Source organism: Trachypithecus francoisi, unplaced genomic scaffold (assembly GCF_009764315.1).
Source record: "Trachypithecus francoisi isolate TF-2019V2 unplaced genomic scaffold, Tfra_2.0 Lachesis_group1, whole genome shotgun sequence".
In the NCBI taxonomy this organism is placed as follows: Eukaryota; Metazoa; Chordata; class Mammalia; order Primates; family Cercopithecidae; genus Trachypithecus; species Trachypithecus francoisi.
In genome coordinates, this window is record NW_022681454.1 from 6,052,413 (window position 1) to 6,078,016 (window position 25,604).

Sequence of the window (25,604 nt, forward strand, 5' to 3'; positions counted from 1 at the left end):
TTAGCAAATAATAACCTTCGTTTCACTCATTTGTTCCACAAATATTTATTGAATATGCACACTAAGGATAGAACCATCTTATTTCACCTTTGAATTCTCAGTGTCAAGCACATAAGCGCTTGATAAATGTGTCTTAAATTATATATAATGAAACTAAACAAGATGACAAACAGAAAATGGAAACCATGTAGCAGTTATTCATTTGATTTTAATAAATGCACACTTTATTACTGAATACAATCTTACATACATTTCCACTTGATCCTTTGCTGGAGGGGATAATTCTGCCTCTGGAGAGGGAGACCCCTCTAACTTTTTGTGAATCTTCTCTTCTGTTATGAAACAAAAATTCAGAAAGATTTGTCTTATATCTAGTTAATAAATGCCCATGTATTTCAAAGTTTCTCAACTAATTTTAACAAGAAATAGAGACTTTGGTGTTTAAAAGGCAAACTCGAGACCAATCTGTCTGTTTAATAAAAATCTATTTTTTCAGTGTGCCAGAGGGAATTCTCCGGTTAACCACATTAGCATTAGGCCAAGAGGTGAGAGCTGTTCATCCTGTCACTGATACAGTGCTCTAGAGGCACTTAATTAAGAGACTGAAGGCCCCTGTGTACTTATTAATTAGACCAGAAGGACAGAACATCTGTTTAGATTCCAAAAATATTTTTTTACAAAATTCTACACTCATAGACTTTACACTGACTCATCTTGACTAAAACTAATCTGTAAAGAATATTCTTTCTTACAATTTGCTCTATTACTTAACATGTAGGTGAGCAAGGGCTATTTCAACTAAAATAGGAAAAAGGGCTATACCTTTAGTTTAGCCTAGGATACTGTCTTAGGTTACAAATAAACTGTGCCCTTAAGAGGCAGGCTCAAGGCTTGGTGGGCAGCAAAATGACCATGAAGAGGGTAAGGAAACAAGGATCCTTACCCTTAATATGAAGGCCTCACTCTTAGAGATTGCAGAAAAGTTAGAAATAAGTATGAGGAGGGTTCATATATCGAAATGACTAAATAAACTTGCCAAGTCTGTGTTTCCAAAAAAGTTGAGTCAAAACAGAAGTCCCTTCCAAACCTGAAGTAATTCATGTCTTAACATCTTAATTTAATGTCTTAATTTAGCAGTCTTAACATCAACAGGCAGATATTAACAGAGGGGCAAAGATGGCGAAAGGAAAGAGACAATATTGTTCCTGATCTCTGAGCTTCAACTTGAAGCCAACAACAACAACAAAAAACCCAAAAAACAGAAAACATGAAGTGTTTCCTATCTGTGAGGGCACCTGTGGACAAAGTCCCTCCCTTGGTTGCAGGACTCTCTATGAGTGACTGCTGGAACTGACACAGAAGCCACTAACAGAGCTGCAGATGGAGCATGAGGCTGGCCTAGTGACACACACTGGACACAAAGACTTTGTTCTGGTTTTCTTTTCTGATCAGTTCTAAGATTTTCCCCAATCCAGATTCCTCAGGAATGTAATCCTGGCATGTGTGTGCACAGCGCTTTTGACCTCACCTTGCTTACTCTGAAGGTCTTTCAGTCTGGAGCAGAGCTCCTCCACTAAAGTCTCGATACCAGAGCTCTGCATGACAACAAAAAGACACATTAGGTTACAGCCAGGTATGTACAAATCAGGTATTTGTAGACTTTTGTTTTAATACATAGGTTTTACAAATCATCCGTGTTCCAAAATAAATACATTACCAATATTTACGTGAATACTACAGTTTAAAAATTACAGGTTTGTAGATACAAATTAGTATACATGATTACTAATAAAGCATACTAAATGAAACTTAGTGATAAAACGTGAACATATGCATGTACCTCCCAGAATAGCTTCTGCTTTTTCAAAGGTGTGTCATCTTGTTCACGGGGCAGATTTAAGGGCCTAAATGTCCATCATATGACCAAAAGTCAGTCACCATCAAAAAGAGCATTCAATATTTATGTGAGCAAGGTCTTATACCAGAGTTAAAACGAAGGAAAATCACAAAACCTCATCTTAGTTCTCTAGGAGCTCACACTCTGGAAAAAAAAAGCCGATTTTTTCTTTTTCTGTTTTAAAGAAACATGAACACTCATGATTACAATGACAACAATAACAAAGGTCCAGAAAACGAAGCCAATATTGCAAGTGTGAAAGCTTTGTCTCCTTTTCAGCATCTGGATCAGATTAGCGACTTCTATACAAAGCTTGGGAGTTTAAAATTTAAGGAGAGTACACAGAAGAGTCTGGATTTGGGAGGGTAAAAATAAGAGTCAACCTTTAAAGAAAAACGAATGTTGAAAACAGGCACAAGCAAATAACCTTTCACTATGTAGACTTTAACTTTTAAGAGTCTCAATTTCTCACAGGAAGAAAAAAAAATTTTTTACAGTGGACAAAAAAAGTGAACTTATTTCTCAAAAACTTTAGATTTACTCAGTGAGCAAAGTCCTATTTAAACTGGAATCAAGTCTTTATTGGTGGGCATAACCCAAACAGATGCGCGTGATGGAGAGTTCTGCTAAGCCAGTGCCCTCACTAGGCCTTGACGGGCTAAAAATAGAACTTTACCGCATTCACTTAACTCAAAATGACTCAGCACAAATATTACAGATATCCTACATAAGAAATCCCACAGTTGCACAGTTTGAGTAGCAAGAAACAGATTACAATGAAAACAGTTAATTGTAAACATCTAGAGCTACATTCTGTCCACGTCATACCACAGTTTTTAATAGGAAGATAGAAAAATAGGCCAGACAAGAGGTGCCCTTTCCTTTAGAAACACTCTTAAAAACCATGGCAGATATTAGTCATAAACACTATTCAACCACAAAAAGTTGCACCAGAAAGCATCTGCTTACCATAATGCTCAAGGTGTGACAAGGACGACAGTTATATTCCATTTCCTTCGGATCGTGAAAGCAACACCAGTGTCAGCTGACACACTGCATACTGTTCTGTACAGCAAGCCTATGTCACTAGGTTTTTAAACCTAGGGCTAGTCTCCAATGCAGAACACCGAACCTCTAGGGATCGCTTATTAAATGTTTTCCAATACTCTAAAATGGGGTCCCATTTAATCAGAATGGTCATTACAACCTGGCTACTGCATATTTTTTCATGCTTTGTCTTAGATTTACATATATACACATATATTTATTAATATCTGAGTATATATACTATATATATGAATGATATATATATATTTGCTGTCATATATAAACATATATATATATTTTTTTATTTTGCTCTCATGTTTAAACAGCAAAATAAACTAAGAGCTTACTCCTTACTCTCTGTGTAAAAGCAAGCTCTATCAACCAGGTTTTTTTGTTCTTTTGACTACCTGTAGCATCTTATATTTTTTTAAAAAGTCGGTTGGGCACAGTGGCTCACACCTGTAATCCCAGGCTCACACCTATAATCCCAGCACTTCGGGAGGCCACGGTGGGTGGATCACTTGAGGTCAGGAGTTCAAGACTAGCCTGGTGAACATGGTGAACATGGTGAAACCCTGTCTCTACTAAAAATACAAAAAATTAGCTGGGCGTGGTGGCAGGCACTTGTAATCCCAGTTTCTTTGGTGGCTGAGGCAGGAGAACTGCTTAAACCCAGGAGGTGGAGGTTGCAGTGAGCCGAGATCACGCCATTGCACTCTAGCCTAGGCGACAGAGCGAGACTCCATCTCAAATAAATAAATAAATAATAAATCAATTAAAAAAAAAAATCATGAGAACCCCAGGTCACCATCACAGCAAGCTGGGAAGCATAGAGGCACAGCAGAAGCTGTCGTCACCCTTTGTTGTCTCCTGGCAGGCGTTCCAAAGCGTTAATTTACAGCTTTAATGAGAAATTTTTATTCACTTTCCCAATTATATAAACCATTAGAAAATATTAATAATCAAATTTCAGTAGTATAGCATATCCATAAGGCCATTCAAGAATATTTTGAGAGCCTATAGTATCCTAAAAAACAAAGAAAGATTAAGTTATATATTAATAACAACCCTGAGAGCACAAACCGTAGGTGAACAAAATGCTACCACTCCACCACTGAACTCATGAATTGCTTTTCCTAACTGTAAAATGGGTAATAATCACCCACCTTCCAGTATCCAACACATGTAAAACACTCTGCAAACTGTTAAGAGCACTCTAAAATCCAAATTACACTACTCTAAACCAGCAAAGTGGCGAGCCACACGCAGACACTGGCAAGCTTCAGGGCACGCTCGGTGAGCAACCTTCCGAACGCATGGCCAGCTGGCCACTCGCTTACCATAAACTGGCTCATTCATACCCCCAGTGAACACACGGTTAGGAGGACCCCTGTCCTCCTGCAGTTGACATGATAACCACTCTAATTTTTCTGAGAAGAGGATTTCTCTGAGAAGAGGACTCAGTGGAATGTATTTGGGTTTGGGGTTTGGAGTCACGCTGGCCGGGGTCTGAATTCTTGCCCTGCTATATTCACCGGGCAGCAAAGGACACGTGTGCCACTTCCTCTCTCTAGACCCAAGAACGTCAGCACTTCTCTCCGAAGATTCAGTAGAAAAAGCTAACATGACACATGTGAGGCACCCGGAGTCCCTGTCATCTTAGTCACTTAAGTGTTGGTGTCATTTCTAGATTTTGTACGTTTTTAATTTTCTACAATCTTGTTTTTTGCTTCATCACTTCAAAAATGCCTTTAATTTTTGCTATGATTTGATTTGGAGGCTGGAGGAGTAAAAAGATAATTAACCTAATGCATACCACCCAAACCCCTCTGGATTCTCCATGGACTTCATGGGCTGCTCCTTCTCTCTCTGACCAACACACTAGGTTCTTGCCACTGCTGTGCTCTCTGCTCCTGGCTGGGGGGTGGGGTTGAAGGGTTACATGATGATGGAGACTGAGCCTCGGTCAAACACAGCAACTGGTGTCCTATTACTTCATGAGGGTCTTATTTGTTCCCTGACAAATTCCTATCACTTCCCATCCCTACAACATTTCCAGTATTCCTCCATCTTCTTACTTCCCATCCTTCTCAACTTGGACCTTAGCTAGTAAGTGTAAAGTAGAAGAAAGGCAATTTGACTTATGCTGCCTCACCTCTCCTCTCCATACTCAAAAGGTTTCTGTGCCATATTACTCACCTTACAAGTTTATCTTTTATGGCGGGTTCATTTAGACTGGATATTCCCTAAATGCCAGACAGGTGCTGCCAGTGTGATTACTAACCTACATGATACTCAGTGTTCATTGCCTGTTCCATTTGCACATGGTTCAATGGAGTCAGAGAGATCTGGTTCTAAATTTCACCCTAGGGTCAACCACATGACCCTACATAAATCATTTACCTATCAAAGCCTCAGTTTCTACATCTGGAAAAGGGTGCTAGTATTATGGACACATTTCCTAATAGCTGGTTACTGAATTTCCTGTACTGGTCCCCTAATTTCTTTTGTCTCCTGTTCACCATTTCTTCATCTTTTTGTTCTACTTTCTGGAAGATTTCCAGAGCTGTCTTCCAAACCGTCTATTGAGTTTTTCATTTCTATTATCATGGTTATAATTTTTAAAAGATCATCTCGTCCCTCAAATATTTCTTCTTTACAGTAACCACTTCCTCGTTAAGAAATCTTCCACACTTCTATCTTTGGAATATAAACCTATTTGTCAGTCAGGTACCAGAAAGGGAAGGGGGAATCACTCAGTCCCCAATTTTCATTATAGTGTCTCATGCTTTCCCTCAGGGGTGCCTGGTATCCCAAAGTCCAAAACCTGTCTACTCAATTTCTCCAGAAAGTAACTGTCAGAGGAAAGGCTGCTACTGTAGTGCCCCCAGTGAACTGCACCTCCCAGCACTTGCCTATAGGTTGGGCCCCTCCCACGGTGGCTGGGTTTCACAATAAGATGTTGCCGAGTGTGACATATGCCCTCCTGGAATGCTACCTTCTGAGTGTTCTCCATCTGCCATGTGGGGAGAGGTCACAGCTCCCAGCCGTGCTTGCTGAAGCACCAGTCACATGAGGAGAGCAATCCTGGATGTTTCAGCTCCACCTGCCCTCACAGACCCCAAGCAAGAACAGCAGAAGAACCTCCCAGCTGAGCCGTAGCTAACTCACAGAATTGTGAGTAAATAAAATAGTTGTTTCAAGCCACTAAGTTTTGCGGTACTTAGTTATGCAGCAATAACTGAAGCACAGGCTTTCAAACACTCCTGTTTTCAGCCCAACCCTGCACATGGGGCTTTTACAGTTTTTCAGATCTTAGTCTTCAGTTTAAAGGGGAGTTGAAGATTAGTGGTAGGAAACCGAACTAGATACTGATAGAATGACTACTGGTGATCACAGTAATCATTTTACTGGAAAGTAAAGGATCAATTCCATACTTTAATGACTAGAAGTTTTAAAAACCCTTTTAAAATTTAGAACTAAGTTAATGTTAAGCAAATAAACAAAAGGGCACCAAGCGAGAAGACTGAGAATATGTACCAGGGTTCACAAACTCACGCCTTCAATAGCCAGAGAAGTAATACAAAGTTAAAAAAACTCCCCCAAATAAACAGCTGTTTCTGCCAAGGCCCCTGTATGAGAGCTGAGATTCCTATCCTTGGTCACCGAATGGTCTACAGAAATTGGCCTGCCTCCAGCTCTCATGCACATTTGCTCTCTAGAAAATGACACAGAGTAGGAGAGAAGTATCCAACGGACAAATATCTTCAAACATGATCTAGGGCGCAGATTATGTACTCTTTAGAATGCTGAAAAAAATCTGCAACAAAAAGTAGAGGATAGCAAACTGTTACAATGATTAAATAACGTGATCAATCGAAGCTTAGAAAAAGGTAGCCCCGCTCTTTAGCAGGGTGATGTAACATAAAGGGAACATGATCTAGACTCATGAGACCTGCTATGCTGTGTGAAGCTAGACAAGTTATTTAACTTCTCTGAGCCTCCATTTCATCATTTTACAAAAAGAGGAAAATACTTCAGCTTGATTTAAGTCCTTCAAGTTTCCCAGTTCATTATAGCATCTTACCGATTTAGGCAAACCCCTCCCCATTTTTTGTTTTTGTTTTTTTTAATTTTTGAGATAGGATCTTGCTCTGTCCTGTCACCCAGGCTGGAGTGCAGTGGTGCGATCACAGCTCACCACATCCTTGACCTAAAGGACTCATCTCCCACCTTCTCAGCCTCCCAAGTAGCTGGAAATCAGGCGTGTGCCACCACACCTGGCTTCCTTTTTCTTTCTTTCTTTTCTTTTTGCAGAGACGTGATTTCTGCAAAACCCCATCTCAAACTGGTTTCAAACTGCCAGGCTCAAGCGATCCACCCGCCTCAGCCTCCCAAAGTGCTGGGATTATAGGCATGAGCCATCGCGCCCAGGCAAACCCTATTTTTTATTATATGCAAAAAAAGTCCTGTTTCTTACTTTCATATGAAGATGGCAGTTTCTTTTCCCTTTAGATATCTAACAAGTAAACTTCCTGAAGGACATTTGGCTATAGAAGCTCAGAAAGCTATGAGTTGAATATCTGGATATTATTTGTTTCACCTCATGGTTCAATTAAGAATAGTCAGAATTTAGACCAGTTATTTTTAATCTAGGAAGCATGAGCTCTTAAGGAGGCCACACTAGTGGGCACATAACAAAGTAATTCATACAAGAAAAGTTTAAGTATAACATTCTGGTTAGGTCCATAGCTTTCATCACATACTCGTCTATAAGGGTGTAACAGTTAAAAAAAACCACTGACTTCAATCTAGTAATCTGATACCTAAGTATACACGCAAGAAAAAGTCCCGTACACACACACAAGGATAAGTGTATAACAACGTTCCTTTCGGCAGGGCGCGGTGGCTCACACCTGTAATCCCAGCACTTTGGGAGGCCGAGGTGGGCGGATCACGAGGTCAAGAGATTGAGACCATCCTGGCCAATATGGTGAAACCTCATCTCTACTAAGAATACAAAAATTAGCTGGGCATGGTGTTGTGTGCCTGTAGTCCCATCTACTCGGGAGGCTGAGGCAGAGAATCGCTTGAACCTGGGAAGCAGAGGCTGTGGTGAGCTGAGATCACGCCACTGCACTCCAGCCTGGCACAGAGCAAGACTCCATCTAAAAAACAAAAAACAAGAATGTTCCTTTCTACATTCTTCATAATAGCCCCAAATGAGAAGCAATGAAAAGGCCCATTACCGGGAGAATCAACAGTGTGACACAGTTCACAATGGACAACTATTTAGGAATGAAGACACTATAAGATCATGTTATCAATATAGATAAAATTTTAAAACTTTTACCTAAAAGAAGTTACAAAACCATATAGAGTATGGTATAATTTATAGAAAGCTTAAGTACATGCAAAATCATGCTATGAGTATTTGTGTACGTCTTCAAACAATATTTAGTAAACATACGAAAACAAGCATGGGAAAGAAAACACCAAGCTGGGTATAGTGGTAACCTGAGAGGGATGAGGAGGAAAGTCATGAGGAAAGGGCACATGGGTCTCCAGCTGTGCTCCCAACACCTGGCTTCTTCAACTTCAATGGACACACAGGGATTCACTGGGCCACCATTTGGCCCTTTCTGCTCCTCAAACTCTCAATCTGTTTTCATAGCCCAGCCCTTAGCCCCACACGTGTCTATCTGATAGTGCCTCCCTCTCAAATTTTTACAGCAGCCCCTTCCACTTCTGTATCTGTTCTCATATTCTCACTTTTCAACATCTGAAAGATCAGAAAATTTCCTCTAAAAAAATCCCAATTTTCTACCTTTTCTAAAAAGAGATCAGAAGAATTGGGCTAGATAAACAAAAAGAAAATGGTCTATTTCATGCCTGGTCCTCATAAACCACTCTACCCCACCAACCCTAGACATGCATATTCAGTTTATTCCGCTGCCTGTTCAAAAATCTCCACTTAGCTATCTCCTAGGAGGCATCTCATAGGTTAATCCTTATTCATACCACAAAGAATTCCTTCCCTAGGTTCCTTTTCCTTAGTAAATGAAAATTACTTTTTTTTTTGGAGACCGAGTCTTGCTCTGTCACCTGGGCTGGAGTGCAGTGGCACAATCTTGGCTCCACCTCCCAGTTCAAGCGATTCTCCCACCTCAGCCTCCTAAGTAGCTGGGACTACAGGCATGCACCAACACACCCGGATAATTTTTTGTATGTTTGTTTGAGATGGAGTCTTGCTCTGTCGCCCAGGCTGCAGTGCAGTGGTGCGATCCCGGCTCAAGGCAACCTCCGCCTCCTGGGTTCAAGTGATTCTCCTGTCTCAGCCTCCCAGGTAGCTGGGATTATGGGCCGGCGCCACCATGTCCGGCTAATTTTTGTATTTTTAGTAGAGACGGGGTTTTGCCATGTTGGCCAGGCTGATCTCGAACTCCTGACCTCAAGTGATCTGCCTGTCTCCCAAAGTGCTGGGATTACAGGCATGAGCCACTGTGCCCGCCTGGGAATGACATTCTTGCAGTTGCTCAGATCAAAACCCTTGGCTGTCTTTCTTGTCTCCTCCTCTTATCTCTACCCCACATCCAATCCTGTCAGTTCCATCTTCAAAAACAGATGCAGAATCCTCCAGCCATCTGCCTTCTGGAGCCCTGCAACTGCATCTTCACTGGGGGCTCGCAATCTGCCCTCTGTCCCTCCAGCACAGCTCACTCACCCTGTTTAGTTAGTCTCAGTGCAGCAACCAGTATGCTCTCTGATCAGTATCTGATTGGCAAGTAAGTCAGGTTGCACTACTCCTCTCCAAACCCTAACACTTCACAGCTGCTCAGGGGAAAAGCCCAAGTCCCTAGTATGGCCCGCGAGTTTCCTCAAATGCTCCAGCTCCACTGCCATCTATATACCCAAAGAGATAGGACTTAGGCTTCCTCAGGCAGGACTGGCTATGATCACACAACTGTGAGCGTTCACAGCTTTAGTAATCGCTGGCTTCTTCTGAGGGGTTCTGGTCTGTAGAGAGCACAGCATCACTTCTTGCAATGTACATAATGCATTCAGATAGGCACCTCACACATTGTAAGCGCTCAATAAATGTTATCATTGTATGATGCTCTTAGTATTACCCAGAAAATGTTGGGCTCAACAGTCCATGTGTCAAGACACAGTATATAGCTATCCCTATACTGAGTTGGTTCCAGGACCCCCTGAGGATACCAAAATCTGTAGATGTTCAAGTTCCTTATATAAAATGGCATAATATTTGCATATAACCTACACACATCCTCCTATATAAATTATTTCTAAATGACATGTAATACCTAATACAATGTAAATGCTATGGGTGTAGTTGTTATACTGCATTTTTTAGGGAATGACAGGAAAAAAGTCTATACATGTTCAGCATAGACGCAATCATCCATTTTTTCCCAAATATCTTTGATCAACTGTTGGTTATCTCCACAGATGTAGAACTCATGGGTATGAAGGGCCAACTGTATATGGTCAGAATTCCCCTTGAGGGTAAACACTGCCATGACATACTTTTCATGGTTTTTTGTACATATAACCCTGTACAGCATATAAATAATGCATATACAAAATACTAAGATATACTCTATACTTTTACTGGCAAAAAGAATTTTACTGGTAGACTTAGCTCAATGTGAGAATATAAACAAGTGAATGTTAGGACTCCACCCTACTTAGGGTGTAAGTCCTCTCTAAGGCTCTTTAAATAACAATGGGGCTGGTCAGCTCCCCCGGGTAAGCTGCAGTGCTGCTACTTTCAAAACTAACAACCCCAGATGAATGGTATTATGAAAGAGTTATTGCATTTTTAACTTTATTCACTCCCCAAACAGGGCCTCATTAAGTTTTTAATCTTCTAACCACCCTCAAAGTGGGAGATAAAGTACTAGTTCTGATTCAGTTTTAAGTGGCTCAATAAAACAAATATAAGTAGTTATTTTTTTAAAGGGGGAAACGAAGAGAGGTTCACATACATTTAACAAATATCAGGTATATGCCAGGTCCACTGATAGCAGGAATGAAACAGACAGCTTAGGATAATAATCACCTAAAAAATATGCATCTAGGGGAGGGCTGAATTGCCTACGACTGATTCATAACACCATTCCTCTTTACAGACCCCATAACTAACTGCAATCAAAGCATGTGCAAAATATTTTAACGAAAACGAACACCCAGAGACATGCACGTTATTTGCACATGTAAATGAAAGGGAATTAGCCAAGGCAGTTTCCAGTGGGACCTAACCACCAATAAAGCCCATCAAAGGCCATGATTCCCTGGAGAAGTAAATCTTCACCAACTGCTCAGCCAACCTTTACACGGGGACAGCCACATTTTAATCAACGTATAAAATTACATTGCGATGCAACTGAATTGCCCTCTGTTTTGGCAATGTCTCTCATAAAATAATGAGCTGAGCAGGCCAAGAGAGGTGCTATAATGTGGGGTACAACTTGTTACAAGGATAAAGTGGAGGCACAGTGTAGTATCACAAGCATGTAAGTGGAGCCAGAGAAGTAAGCCATTCTCCTTAAACCATGACATCAGTGAACTGTCTGATAACTATGGATGCTTTTATAGAAACAGTTCACATTGTAACTATAATAGTCACATACACATATAATAGTCACATACACATGAGAAAATAATTCACCTCACATGTAATGCATAACATCACCACTACTTCCTACCTACACTTATATCTAATATAATAATATAACCTATATCGTCTTTTATTTGGCATTAACATTTTAATCTACTAGATTATAAACTTGAATTGTTAGTGGTTTTTGACTATGACCAATTGGTAGTGACTGTCTAAAGAGCTGTACTGAAAAGCGCTTTTAAGAGGGCATCTGGGGCCGGGCGCGGTGGCTCAAGCCTGTAATCCCAGCACTTTGGGAGGCCGAGACGGGCGGATCATGAGGTCAGGAGATCGAGACCATCCTGGCTAACACGATGAAACCCCGTCTCTACTAAAAAAATACAAAAAACTAGCCGGGCGAGGTGGCGGGCGCCTGTAGTCCCAGCTACTCCGGAGGCTGAGGCAGGAGAATGGCGTGAACCCGGGAGGCGGAGCTTGCAGTGAGCTGAGATCCGGCCACTGCACTCCAGCCCGGGCGACAGAGCGAGACTCCGTCTCAAAAGAGGACATTTGGACTGGATGGGAAAGCACAGCACACACAATACCACAAACATGACCATCCTCAGGAAATTAGCCTACTTCATATGCAAACACTCATGTCAAAAACATAAAATAAAATTTTGCATTATAATGTTTGATGGAGGTCCTCTTTTTGCTCCTTTCTTTCCACTGAAGCCAACAGATTATAAAAAGAAACCCAGGGGACACACAGATGGCCTACCCTTCCTAAACTACCACACACTGATTCTTTCTATTGCAACAGGCAATAATTAAAGAGGGTTCTTTTCATTGGCTCCCCAAGAGGTGGGTGAGCTGGTTTAAGGCAGTGGTGCCCAATATTTTTGGCACCAGGGACTGGTTTCGTGGAAGACAATTATTCCACAGACCCAGCAGGGAGGCTTGGGATTCGGGATGAAACTTCCACCTCAGGCATTAGATTCTCATAAGGAGAGTTCACCCTAGATCCCTCACATGCTCAGTCCACAATAGGGTTCGTGCTTCTATGAGAATCTAATGCCACCGCTGCGGATCTCACAAGAGGTGGAGCTCAGGCAGTAAAGCTTGCTAAAGCTTGCTCGCTGTTCACCTTCTGCTGTGCAGCCCAGCTCCTAACAGGCTATGGACCTGTACTTGTCCACGGCCCAGGGGTTGGGGACACCTGGTTTAAAGGGTCTATAGATTGATGCACAAACAACAGCACATGGCTCTGGAGCACGGACTGGGACTTGAAGACTCTCCTCATTCATTCCGTAAGTAATTACTGAGCATCTGGTTATGCCTGGCACATTCACTTCCTCAGCTAATTTTAATTTGGTAAGATTTTAAAAAATCGTTGTTAGGAAAAAGGAATCCGACTTTTTTTTTTTTTTTTTTAATAAAATGAGAAGGAAAGAGCAAGGAAGTACAAATATGCTTTATTGGGGTTGAAAATAAAAATCCCGCCTATGACAGCTAGGCAAAGGAAAGCATTTTCCCAAAGCAATAACCTAAAGAATCACAGATCTCTGTAAGCCACAACTATTCCCTTGCACTGTTTCTACCTCATACTAAGTTATTCACCTCACACAACATACTTGGCTAGTATGAATTACACGCAAATTCAACAAGCTACAGGAGAAGGGTCTTGCATTACTCATACAAGGCTTTTATTATCTTCATCTTTTCACCGCTGATTTCAGCTGCCCTTGTCATTTCCTCAGCTTAACCATGAGTCAAAGGCTAGGCTCATTTCTCAGCAACTTTAGTCCAAAGAAGAAATAAGATCCTTTCTCAGTTTGAAACTGCACTACCCATATTTTCTTTCCAACTACAACTCAGCAGTTTCTTTGGATTTTACTCAAATAATTGACCTGAATTAACTTCTCATTTGTTAAAAAAAAAAAAAAATCTGCGTTCTGAATTCCTTTAAAAGCTCTAAATTACTTTATCAATCTACAAATTACCAATTTACTCCCCTTCAGTGTCATAAAGAAAACGCCATTTTGGCCGGGCATGGTGGCTCAGGCCCGTAATCCCTGCAGTTTGGGAGGCCGAGGTGGGAGGATGTCTTGAGCCCAGGAGTTCAAGATCTGCCTGGGCAACACAGGGAGACCCTGTCCCCATATTTTTTTAAATTAAAAGAAAAAAAACAAAAAACCCGCTATTTTAACCACAAAGTTTTCTCTGCAGAGTTTTCTCTGGGCACGTCACTCACAGTCCCTGCTGAAGTGATGAACCTCCAGGCAGCCCTGCCCCCTCACCAGGGCTTATCAAATCAGGCTGGCTCAAGCCTGATCAAGCCCAGGCTCAATCACCTGGCTCAAGCCCAGCCAATCAGATTCTCTCTCTAGATGAATGGTGTCGGACAGTAGAGTTCCATGGTCATGCTGGGCTGGAAGCTGGAATGGCCATTCTTCACTATGTGCTAAAGCAGAGAAAACCAGAGTTTGGACAGAGAGGGAATGACCCCGACTCAGGTACAGAAGGAAATGAGAGATTGCAGGTTGGTTGTTACTGAAAGTGACTTTGTCTATCACTTAATTCCCAGTTCAGCTCTCTCTTGAGGCTGCTATACTTCTAGCACTTGGCTTCAGTAAGACATCCTTGTATCCTTTACATATATTTCTATTTTTCCTTAAACCAGGTTAATTATGTTCCTAATTGTTGTAATGAAAGGGTGCCTAAGATAGCTGTATGTATAAGTGGTAACTTCCAAACTCCTATTCCATGCTGTATGAAGCAGCAACTTTAAGAAATTAAGAAGTTGGCCAGGCGCGGTGGCTCACGCCTGTAATCCCAGTACTTCAGGAGGCGGAAGCAGGTGGATCACCTGAGGTCAGGAGTTCGAGACCAGCCTAGCCAACGTGGTAAAACCCCATCTCTACCAAAAATACCAAAATTAGCTGGGCATGGTAGTGTATGCCTGTAATCTCAGGTACTTGGGAGGCTGAGGCAGGGGAATCACTTGAACCCAGGAGGTGGAGATTGCAGTGAGCCAGGACTGCGCCACTGCATTCCAGTCTGGGTGACAGAGTAAGACTCTGTCGTCTCAAAAAAAAAAAAAAAAAAAAAGAAATTAAGAAGTTAAAGTTAAAAAATCAGAAGTGGGGGAGAAGAAAACAGCGGGGAAGAGAAAAAACAATCAGATGAAAGGGTAGCCTTTTAAAAAATGAACGTTAGATTCATTTAAAAACATCAGTACCCTTCATATGATAAGCACTCACTGTGCTAGGCGGTAGGAGATAAAAAAGATGGGGAACTCGTGGTCCTTGCGCCCAGTGAGCACAGTCAAATGAGTAATTGCAATTTAGGATGTGAGGGCCGTGTTGTATCATGAGTATACGGCCAGGGGAGTCAGGCATTCAGAGACAATTCTTTTTTTTATTTTTTTGAGACACAGTCTCCCTCTGTCGCCCAGGTTGGAGTATGGTGGCGCGATCCTGGCTCATTGTAACCTCTGCCTCCCAGGTTCAAGCAATTCTCTTGCCTCAGCCTCCCAAGTAGCTGGGATTACAGGCATGCACTACCATGCCCAGGTAATTTTTGCATTTTTAGTAGAGATGGGGTTTCACTATGTTGGATGAGGCTGGTCTTGAACTTCTGACCTCAGGTGATCCGCCCGTCTTGGCCTCCCCAAGTGCTGGGATTACAGGTGTTGAGCCACTGTTCCTAGACTCAGAGATAATTTGGAGTTGGATGAGAACAGAAAGGTGGGAAACACTAAACAAATAAGCGTTAAAAACCATTTGCATCAGTGGCAGCCAGAGAGAATAAACTTCTGCAGATTGCAAAGATAACAAAGCCAACGATGGCAACACTAGACCATTCAACAATTAGTTCAGGAAGGAAGTTTCTGGAGGTCGGAGTCCGCTCAATTTGGCCTTGCATCATAAAGGTCCTTAAACCATACTATCTCAAATAGCATGGTCAAAGCAAAATAATTCTTTCAGTAGTCATGATCTCACAGATTACATCTTAGAGTGAATAATAAAATAATAATTCATAATATTAACTGCAAAAGATATTTTGTTATTTCAGGAAACTGAAAGACATGAGAAATATTTTATATGAAATGTTAAAAGAATAAAATAATCTTGTAATATTTTCTAAAAACAAAAAAATATATAAATCATATGCCAATATAGTACTTTTGAAGTGTCTGAACTGCTATTCCCTTCTAGGAATGTATTCAAATGTAATCATACAGACCACAGAAAAACCCCACATAAAATATTTTAGACAGCATAACAAAAAAAATCAAGAGCAGGCCGGGCGTGATGGCTCATGCCTGTAATCTCAGCACTTTGGGAGGCCACAGCAGGCAGATCACCTGAGATCAGGAGTTCAAGACCAGCCTGGCCAACATGGTGAAACCCCGTCTCTACTAAAAAATGCAAAAAAAATTAGCCAGGCATGGTGGCACGTGCCTGTAATTCTGCCTACTCAGGAGGCTGAATTGCTTAAACCTGGGAGGCGGAGGTTGCAGTGGAGCGAGATCACACCACTGCATTCCAGCCTGGGCAACAGAGTGAGATGCTGTCTTAAAACAAAACAAACAAACAAAAAAATCAAGAACAAGGTAAACATCCAGTAATAAAGATAATAATATTATACTGCTGTTGAAATATTATTTGATGAAATGCATCTTAGCCACTAAAAAGAATAAAGACAATGTAATAACAGGATGAAATAGTCAAGTCAGAAAAAGGATATAAAATTTTGTGTATACTCTTAATTAGAGTAGCACATATAAAAGAAAAGCTTATAAAACTTCAGAAAATATGGAAAAATACTATAAAGGAAAAGTGGTAATGTTCACATTACTTTGTAAGATAAATAAGTAGTTTGTTTTCCCAATTTTTGGAGGTCAAGTTGTCCTATCTGTAAACTTAAAACACCCCTTTTATTCTCTTAAGTGTTAGAAATAAAATGTAAACTTACTTCATCAGAAGCAGATCGAAGACACTGGACAGCAGCCTGTTTTTTCATTTCTTCTAGAGTTAGATCTGAACATTTTTTCTTACTCTTTCCCCATTTCTTGTAAGCTCCTTTTTCCCAGCCCAGGAAGATGTCATTCTCCTGCAATGAAATTGCACCAGGTTAAATGACCAGGGCTAACACGGACACTACTATATTCCACCTACCACACATACTCAGTCACAAAAAGGCCTCTTGCATTTCCATACGAAGTTTAGGATCAGCTTGTCTATTTCTGCGATGAAGGGAGCTGGGATTTCAAGAGGGATTGTACTGATTCTGTAAAACAACTTGGGGTATACTGTCATCTTAACAGTATTGTTTTCTGATCACAAACATGGGATGTTTTCTATTTATTTAGGTCTTCTTTGATTTCTTTCAAAGATGCTTTATAGTTTGCACAAGTCTTGCACTTTTGTCAAATTTTTTCTTAAGCATTATATTCTTTTTCATACTATTGCAAATGGAGTTTTTTCTTAATTTCATTCCTTAGGATTTTCTCTATATTCTATACAAGATCATGTCATATGTGACTAGAGTCTTACTTCTTCCTTTTCAATTTGGATGTCTTTTCCTTACCTAACTGCCCTGTTAATGCTGATTTATAATAAAAGTTTGTGTATTTCATCTTTGAAAATGTTTTCACACAAATAGAAATTGCCAAATGCTGGTATTAATCCACAAGCATGAGTTTAACTGAACATAATTTGGTTAGAAGGCATTTACAGAATTCTTTTAAATTCGTATCTTGATATTTGCCTTCTAGCATGTCAGTACATTGTAGATTAATACTAAGGAATGAAAGTTAATGAAAGCTCCTTGCTAACTTAAGTAGGCAAACAGATTTTGAGATAAAGAAATTTCCTTTGCACTGTGTATCAAGGTATGAAAAGTGCTGCTGGAACAGCAGTTGGAGCCTGGACAACTTATTCATGATAAATTTGTGTGGGGATGGAGATTTCACTTCTTGTTTTAACTTTTGACAGAATAAAAAAACGTATGAAGGAGCCTGACATTTTTATGATTCAAACAACGTTAGAGTGAGTTTATCACATTATAAATTTTGTATACAAGTTCTGTTTTGCCTTGTAATTTTAGGTTGAATTAAGAAACATCAAATCGGTAGCAAAAGTTACATCAACAATAGTATATTATACACACTTGTTTTTGCATTCTGTTATTTATACTTATATGTGAGTGGTCCCTCATGCTATTTTTTTTCTGGCTTAAGGTACTGTGTTAATGTATCATAACTTAACGAAAATTTAACAGCACTGAATTGTTAATCACAGTTTAAAGACATGAGTACAAAAAGAGCCGAGATGTTTCTATTTCACTTATTGTTATCCTTGTAGTCTCCTATCCTGTACTATTAAAAGTCTACTTATGGATGGGGGCGATGGCTCATGCCTGTAATCCCAGCACTTTGGGAGGCAGAGGTGGGTGGATCACGAGGTCAGGAGTGTCTCAAAACCAAAAAAAAGTCTGCTTATACATAAATATAAAATATGAGACATTTCTCAAATAGTTACTCAGAAAATCCTAATCTTAAAGAAAGAACATAATTATCAAGTACCAAAAGCGGATACAACTAAAGAACTCCCCAGCACGAGAGTCTATTATCAGGTACTTTTCTAGACACTACAGGGAGGTCACGTAAGGCTAGAGTTCTGGTTGACTTTCCCATGCTGTCTGTATCAAAAGGGAGACTGGGAACTGGGGGAGAAAAAGGACACGCCACTTGGAAATCCATCAGCAGTCACTGGAGGCTCGCTGCTCAGCGTACGCCCCTGCCTACCAGTGCCTAAATGACCAAAACCACAATGTGTCCGCATGGGATTAACACTACCCTCATCATCCCCCTTGGGCCACAAAGATTGGCCCAGAGAGAGGCACGTGGCCAATCAGAAATGCACATTTCATGGTTCTTGCTGGGAATGTAGGGAACATGACCTCTGGACAGTGTGTGAGAATATGATCCCAGAAACATGCTCATTGTTACTGCCCTTTACCCTATAAGGAGCTGGTTGCAAAACCAAGCTGACAAAAAGTGGTAGGCAGAGAGGCAGAGCAGAAGCCTGAATGACACTGGGAAGCTCTGAATCAAACCTAGCAGGGGCCAGCCCAACATGTGGACTTTTAGTTATTGAAGCCTTTTTTCCCCCTTCAGCCAATTTAGGCAAAACTTTTGGTGGCTTGTGAATTAGATACAGTCAGATTCTGAGAGCATTCAGTAATAATCTACTGATCTATTACTCAAAAGAACCCCTATTTGCCCCTAAAAGATGAGCCACTCCAATCAAACAAGCATAATTTCAGGTTAACTATATTCCTGTTTTTCCTACTAGGTCTTCAGCCCACAGTGATGACCTCCTCACTGACCTCCCTGCCTTCAGTGGCCCAAGCCCATCTGCCCACTGCTATGCCATTAAGTCCTGCTGGCTAAATAGATCTACAGGTCTTTTGTCTCTAGGACATAACTAGAAATGCCCTCGCACAGCACATCAGTCTCTTCAGGGTCTGTTTCCCGCGGGCCTGCCCCACTCTGACCTTCGACTACCCACTCCTGACCTTACAGCACCAGGCCCCTCCTACTTCTGTGTCTTTGTACACACTATTCCTTTGTTCTTCTTTCAAGGTGATTCCTACACTGGCAGTTGTCACTCAGGGACCATCCCTAGTTTTCTCTGTATTGATGCATTCACATTTGCACATCAAAGCAGAAATGTCAGTTTTTAAACATGGAATATTATATTCAAAACTTCTCTATTCCATGAGAACATTTTACACACACACAAAGTGTTAATGGTGTCTTGGGAAGTGTATGAATTTGTGTACCAATCGTTAGCACCAATTCTCACTCTGAAATTATTTTCATATTCCTTATGTGTATAATTTTATATATTTTCTTCTGCCTAACGTAAGTGCTAATGCAAAATCTAAACCTGATGGCAATGGGAAAAAAATTTAATCAATTTTCATATAAAAACTAAAACTAATCTTATTAATCAAGGTCATTCCTAGAAGCTTGAGAGGAAGAATTCTTAGCTTTATTTTTTATTTCTGAGACAGTCTTGCTCTGTAACCCAGGATGGAGTGTAGTGGTGTGATCTTGGTTCATTGCAACCTCTGCTTCCCAGGTTCAAGAGACTCTCCGGCCTCAGCCTGAGTAGCTGGGATTGCAGGCCTGCGCCATCACACCTGGCTAATTTCTGTATTTTTAGTGGAGATGGGGTTTTGCCACGTTGGCCGGGCTGGTCTTGAACTCCTGGTCTCAAGTGATCCGTCTGCCTCGGTCTCCCAAAGTGCTAGGATTACAGGCGTGAGCCACCTCACCTGGCCAGCTTTATTTTAAATGTATCAATTCATTAACTATCAAAAACATGTATTAGCTTCAAGCAACCTTTATAACAATTTTGAAATGGACTTTTTCTCAAAAAAAAAAAAAAGCTGCTTTGAAAGTACAAGTCAGTTCCACCCCAACATCAATCCTCAGGGGTAACTATTGTCAACAATTGGCATATATCTTAACAGATTGATTGACTGACTGATTGACTGATTTAGAGACAGAGTCTCTGTCGCCCAGGCTGGAGTGCAGTGGCGCCATCTCGGCTCACTGCAAGCTCCGCCTCCAGAGTTCACACCATTCTCCTGCCTCAGCCTCCAGAGTAGCTGGGACTATGGGCGCCTGCCACCACGCCCAGCTAATTTTTTGTATTTTTAGTAGAGACGGGGTTTCACCGTGTTAGCCAGGATGGTCTCTATCTCCTTAGCTGTGATCCGCCGCCTCAGCCTCCCAAAGTGCTGGGATAATAGGCGTGAGCCACCGCACCCGGCCAACAGATTTATTTTAAATGTGGAATTTATCCCACATAGCAGAGCATATACAATGTAAACGTACAGTTTTAAGAATAATAATATATCTATCAGGTAACAGTCAGACCTAGAATACTCCCAGTAACCTTAGAAGCCTCATGTGTCAAAAGCTATCTTTAGGCTGGGCATGGTGGCTCACGCCTATAATCCTAGCAATTTGGGAGGCAGAGGTGGGCAGATCACTTGAGCCCAGGAGTTTGAGAACAGCCTGGCCAACATGGCGAAACTCTGACTCCACAAAAAATACAAAAATTAGCTGGGCATAGTGGTGCACACCTGTAGTCCCAGCTACTTGGGAGGCTGAGGTGAGAGGACTGCTTGAGCCTGGGAGGTGGAGGCTGCAGTGAGCAGAGATCAGGCCACTGTGCTCCAGTCTGGGTGACAGAGTAAGACCCTGTCTCAAAAAAAAAAAAAGCAAAAAAAAGCTATCTTTGTTATCCTCAAACTTACTAGTTTGGGTAAGATCTTTTAGAATGGAGATAATTTTTCTCAGAATCTGAAAGGTATTGCTCCATATACTCTCAAATGCAACACTGTAAGTTAGAAATCCTAATTCTACAGAACAGGAGAAAATTTCTGCAATCTACCCATCTGACAAAGGGCTAATATCCAGAATCTACAAAGAACTCAGATTTACAAGAAAAAAAAAACCATCAAAAAGTGGGCAAAGGGTATCAACAGACACGTCTCAAAAGAAGACATTTATGCAGCCAACAGACACATGAAAAAATGCTCATCATCACTGGCCATCAGATAAATGCAAATCAAAACCACAATGAGATACTATCTCACACCAGTTAGAATGGCGATCATTTAAAAGTCAGGAAACAACAGATGCTGGAGAGGATGTGGAGAAACAGGGACACTTTTACACTATTGGTGGGACTGTAAACTAGTTCAACCATTGTGGAAGACAGTGTAGCGATTCCTCAAGGATCTAGAACTAGAAATACCATTTGACCCAGCCATCCCATTACCGGGTATATACCCAAAGGATTATAAGTCATGCTGCTATAAAGACACACACACACATATGTTTACTGCAGCACTGTTCACGACAGCAAAGACTTGGAACCAATCCGAATGTCCATCAATGACAGACTGGATAAAGCAAATGAGGCACACATACACCACGGAATCCTATGCGGCCATGAAAAAGGAGGAGTTCATGTCCTTTGCAGGGACATGGATGAAGCTGGAAACCATCATTCTCAGCAAAATATCACAAGGACAGAAAACCAAACACCATATGTTCTCACTCATCAGTGGGAGTTGAACAATGAGAACACGTGGACACAGTGAGGGGAACATCACACACTGGGGCCTGATGAGGGGTGTGGGGCTGGGGGAGGGACAGCATTAGAGATATACCTAATGTAATGACAAGTTGATGGGTGCAGCAAACCAACATGGTACATGTATACCTAAGAAACAAACCTGCATGTTGTGCACATGTACCCTAGAACTTAAAAGTATACTACTAATAAAAACAAATCCTAATTCATTGGGCAAGGCTTGTTTTCTCTTTGGAAAAATCGTAGCTGCTTCTTTGTCCTTGGAAATTTCAAAACCAAGCACCTTGACAGAGTGGTGGTTCTATCATCAAGAGAGTGATGCTTCTTCCCCTTGAACCTGTGTGGGCTCCAGTCGGCTCAACTAACAGAGTGCAATGGAAGTGATTCTAAGTGACTTTCAAGGCTGGGTGGTAAAAAGGCCTTAAGCTTCTACCTGATTCTCTTGGGCTACTCGCTTTGAGGGACCCAGCCAACCACATAAGCCTAGCTACCTCCTGACCCACATGAAGAGGCCCTGGTCAACAATCTCAGCTGCATCCAGCCCTCCAGCACACCTGCCAAGGTGACAGACATGTCAGTAAAGCTATCTTGGGCCTTCTAGCTCAGCCCATCTGTCAGCTGAGTACCAATGAGTGACTTTGGGTGAATCACCCAATTGAGCCCTGCCCAAATTCCTTACTTACAGATTCTCTCATGTGATAGTATTGTTGTTGTTGTTTTAATGGTACTAAGTTTTGGGGTAGTTTCTTAGGCAACAACACTCTTATCAGAAATAAAAGTATTTCTTTTGTACTAAACAACTCTCTTTTAAACTCAAGAGCATCACCCCTAGCCTCCCATTATACCTTTTACAGTGAACAAATCCAGGTTCATTCTATCTATATGCACCATCAAAAGATTTTTACTTTAGTTTCCTAAAATTTGTTTTTTTAACCTGGTCATCATGTCACAAAAAATAACAGTAATTGCCACTGGAATTTGTCAGTCTTAAAGAATACCCTTTCAAGGGACTCAATTGCGTCAAAGGTAATAATTACATACAGAAATATTATAGTGACCATGTTTGCTGAACACATAATTAGGATACATGGCAGGGCCAAATATTTCAAATTGAGATTGTTAGGGTAAATGTTGGAAATACCATATCAGCAGCTTATCTCTGCCTCTAATAAATGCATTAGCCTACCTGCTAGAAGAGGAGTAGTTAATAGGAAAATAACTATTTGAAGGAAAGGTTTGTATGAATAGTATGAATAGCAATAATAATAGCAATAGTTGTCAATATTTACTGAGCACTTACTTCATGTCTAGTATTCCTCTAACTATATTATCAGTACATAAAATGATGCCTGGCACCTATATGGTCAATAAATGAATCTCCTTTAATCCTCAGTAATGATATCAGATATGCACATAATTTGTACAATTTATAAATGAAAAGACGGCTGTAGTGCCAGCTACTTGGAAGGCTGAGACAGGAGGACCCTTGAGCCCAAGAGATCGAGGCTGCAGTGAGCTCTGAGAGACTCTGCACTCCAGCCTGGGTGAAAGAGCAAGACCCTATCTCTAAAATAATAATAATAATAATAATAATAATGAAGAAGAAGAAGAAGAAGAGAAGAAGAAGAAGAAGAAGAGAAGAAGAAGAAAGAAGGAGGAGGAGGAGGAGGAGGAGGAGGAGGAGGAGGAGGAGAGGAGAGGAGGAGGAGGAGGAGGAAGGAGGAGGAGGAGGAGGAGGAGGAGGAGAGGAGGAGGAGGAGGAGGAGGAGGAGGAGGAGGAGGAGGAGGAAATGGAGAGTCAGGCACAGAGATGTTAACTTGTCCAAGTCAGTGGTCTAAGTTGGAAAGTAAAGAAGGTGGGGTTAGAACCCAGGTCTTCAGACTCCATCCAAGGCCTACGTTCTTAACAATGTGATACTGACTTACTGTAAGGGGGTGAATCTCAAAAGGGAGAGAGAGAACAGGAGGCTGGGGGTCTGACAGTCGCTTGGGATAAAAGTCAAGGTGCTATTTTTTTTGTTGTTGTTGTTGAGACGGAGTCTCGCTCTGTCACCCAGGCTGGAGTGCAGTGGCCGGATCTCAGCTCACTGCAAGCTCCGCCTCCCGGGTTTACGCCATTCTCCTGCCTCAGCCTCCAAAGTCAAGGTGCTATTAAAGGAAATTTTGGTCTGGGTCAGTGGTACAAGTTTTTTCACCCTGTAACCCTTCTGATACCTCCTGCTTAATTCTTCATGAATTATTCAGTGATGTATACGCTATTTCATACCCACCACCCAGAATGGTTTTGTCACTATGGGAGTCAAAGTGAATACTGGCATGTATATGTTCTTCCATCAGTAGCATAGACACATTCTTTTTCTTTTCTTTTTTTTTTTGAGATGGAGTCTCACTCTGTTGCCTAGGCTGGAGTGCCGTGGCACAATCATGGCTCACTGCAGCCTCGACCTCCCCGGGCTCAGGTGATCCTCCCACCTCAGACTCCCAAGTAGCTGAGACTACAGACACACACCACCATGCCTGGCTAATTTTTGTATTATTTGTAGAGACAGGGCTTCTACATGTTGCCCAGGCTAGTTTCAAACTCCTGGGCTCAAGCAATAGCATGGAATAATTCTTAGGAAGTTTTCAGGGATAGGGAAGGTTCTAGAAAGATACTCCTGGCTTCCTTCCTGGAGCTCTGAAATGCTGATTTGAAATAAGAGAATAAAAATAGGAAATGTTGTTTAAATGCAAACAACAATGCTTGTGATGTAGAAAGTATTTAATTAAAGTCTGTTGAATAAATATTTGTTGAAATACAGTGTATGCAGTGACACACACGAGGAGCGCTTTATGGTCAGACTTTTATAGTTCCTATAGTTACAGATTCTAATAAACTCTAACAGGAAACACCGCAGATGCTAGCTTTCCAAAAGCGAAACGCTGAACAGGACACACTACAGGAGTGTGTTACAAATAGGCTAAAGGAGCAAATGAGCTTCGCTGAGTGAAGAGGGGATGAGTCTCGCCTAGCAATCAGGCCTGGGATTATTATTATACAACCTGTGGGCAAGTACGGATAATGTAATCATCCAGTTACGTTTCTAGAAGGATGGACTCTGAGCTAGAAGATACAATTTGATTAGGGGATTTAAAACTAGCAACAGTAACTTCTCTGCAGGGCAGGCCCCAGTGTGTGATTATGGGGTCTACACCCACTCCCTATCATGCTTCCCTCCTATGCATAAGTCACTGCCTGAGAAAGAAGCATATGGCTATCCATTTGTCTAATACGTATCTGAGCCTCTTGTATATTCCAGGAACTGTTTTAAGGGCTGGAAATCCAACAGAAAACAGCAGAAAAGGTCCCCAACTTTGGCTGGCCATGTGGCCCACTTCTGTAATCCCAGCACTTTGGGAGGCCAAGGCAGGCAGATCACTTGAGGTCAGGAGTTGGAGATCAGCCTAGCCAACATGGTGAAACCCCATCTCTACTAAAAATATAAAAATTAGCCGGGCATGGTGGCGGGCACCTGTAATGGCAGCTAATCGTGTGGCTGAGGCAGAAGAATTGCCTGAACCCAGGAGGTGGAGGTTGCAGTGAGCTAAGATCACGCCACTACACTCCAGCCTGGGCGACAGAGCAAGAGTCCCTCTCCAAAAAAAAAAAAAAGAATTACATAATTACATATGCCAGTAGGAGAGACATAGTTAAATCACAAGTAATCATATAATTTCAGGTAATAAAAAATGTCATGAAGAAAAATAAAGCAGGTAAGAGGGTTAAGAATGGGAGGCTTCTATTTTAAATACAGTGGGTCAGGGAAAGACTGAGGATAAGACAAAATACATATCAAAACCAAACTACGCC

At 41.4% G+C, this 25,604-nt stretch overlaps 1 protein-coding gene across 9 annotated transcripts in view; it reads right to left on the reverse strand.

Annotated features, from left to right (window-relative positions):
- KIAA0232 (KIAA0232 ortholog) overlaps positions 1–25,604 on the reverse strand; it is a 98,305-nt gene that overhangs the window by 24,413 nt on the left and 48,288 nt on the right. For 6 of the 9 annotated variants that reach the window (XM_033213676.1, XM_033213679.1, XM_033213678.1 and 3 more), the window contains exons 3-5: positions 16,548–16,685; positions 1,529–1,595; positions 251–332 (exon numbers count right to left, since the gene is read on the reverse strand). In XM_033213676.1, the coding sequence (XP_033069567.1) occupies positions 251–332; positions 1,529–1,595; positions 16,548–16,685 (287 nt within the window). Of the gene's footprint in view, positions 1–250; positions 333–1,528; positions 1,596–2,866; positions 3,124–16,547; positions 16,686–25,604 lie in introns of those variants that run through there. The other 3 variants (XM_033213682.1, XM_033213684.1, XM_033213685.1) reach the window with 3 other exon arrangements.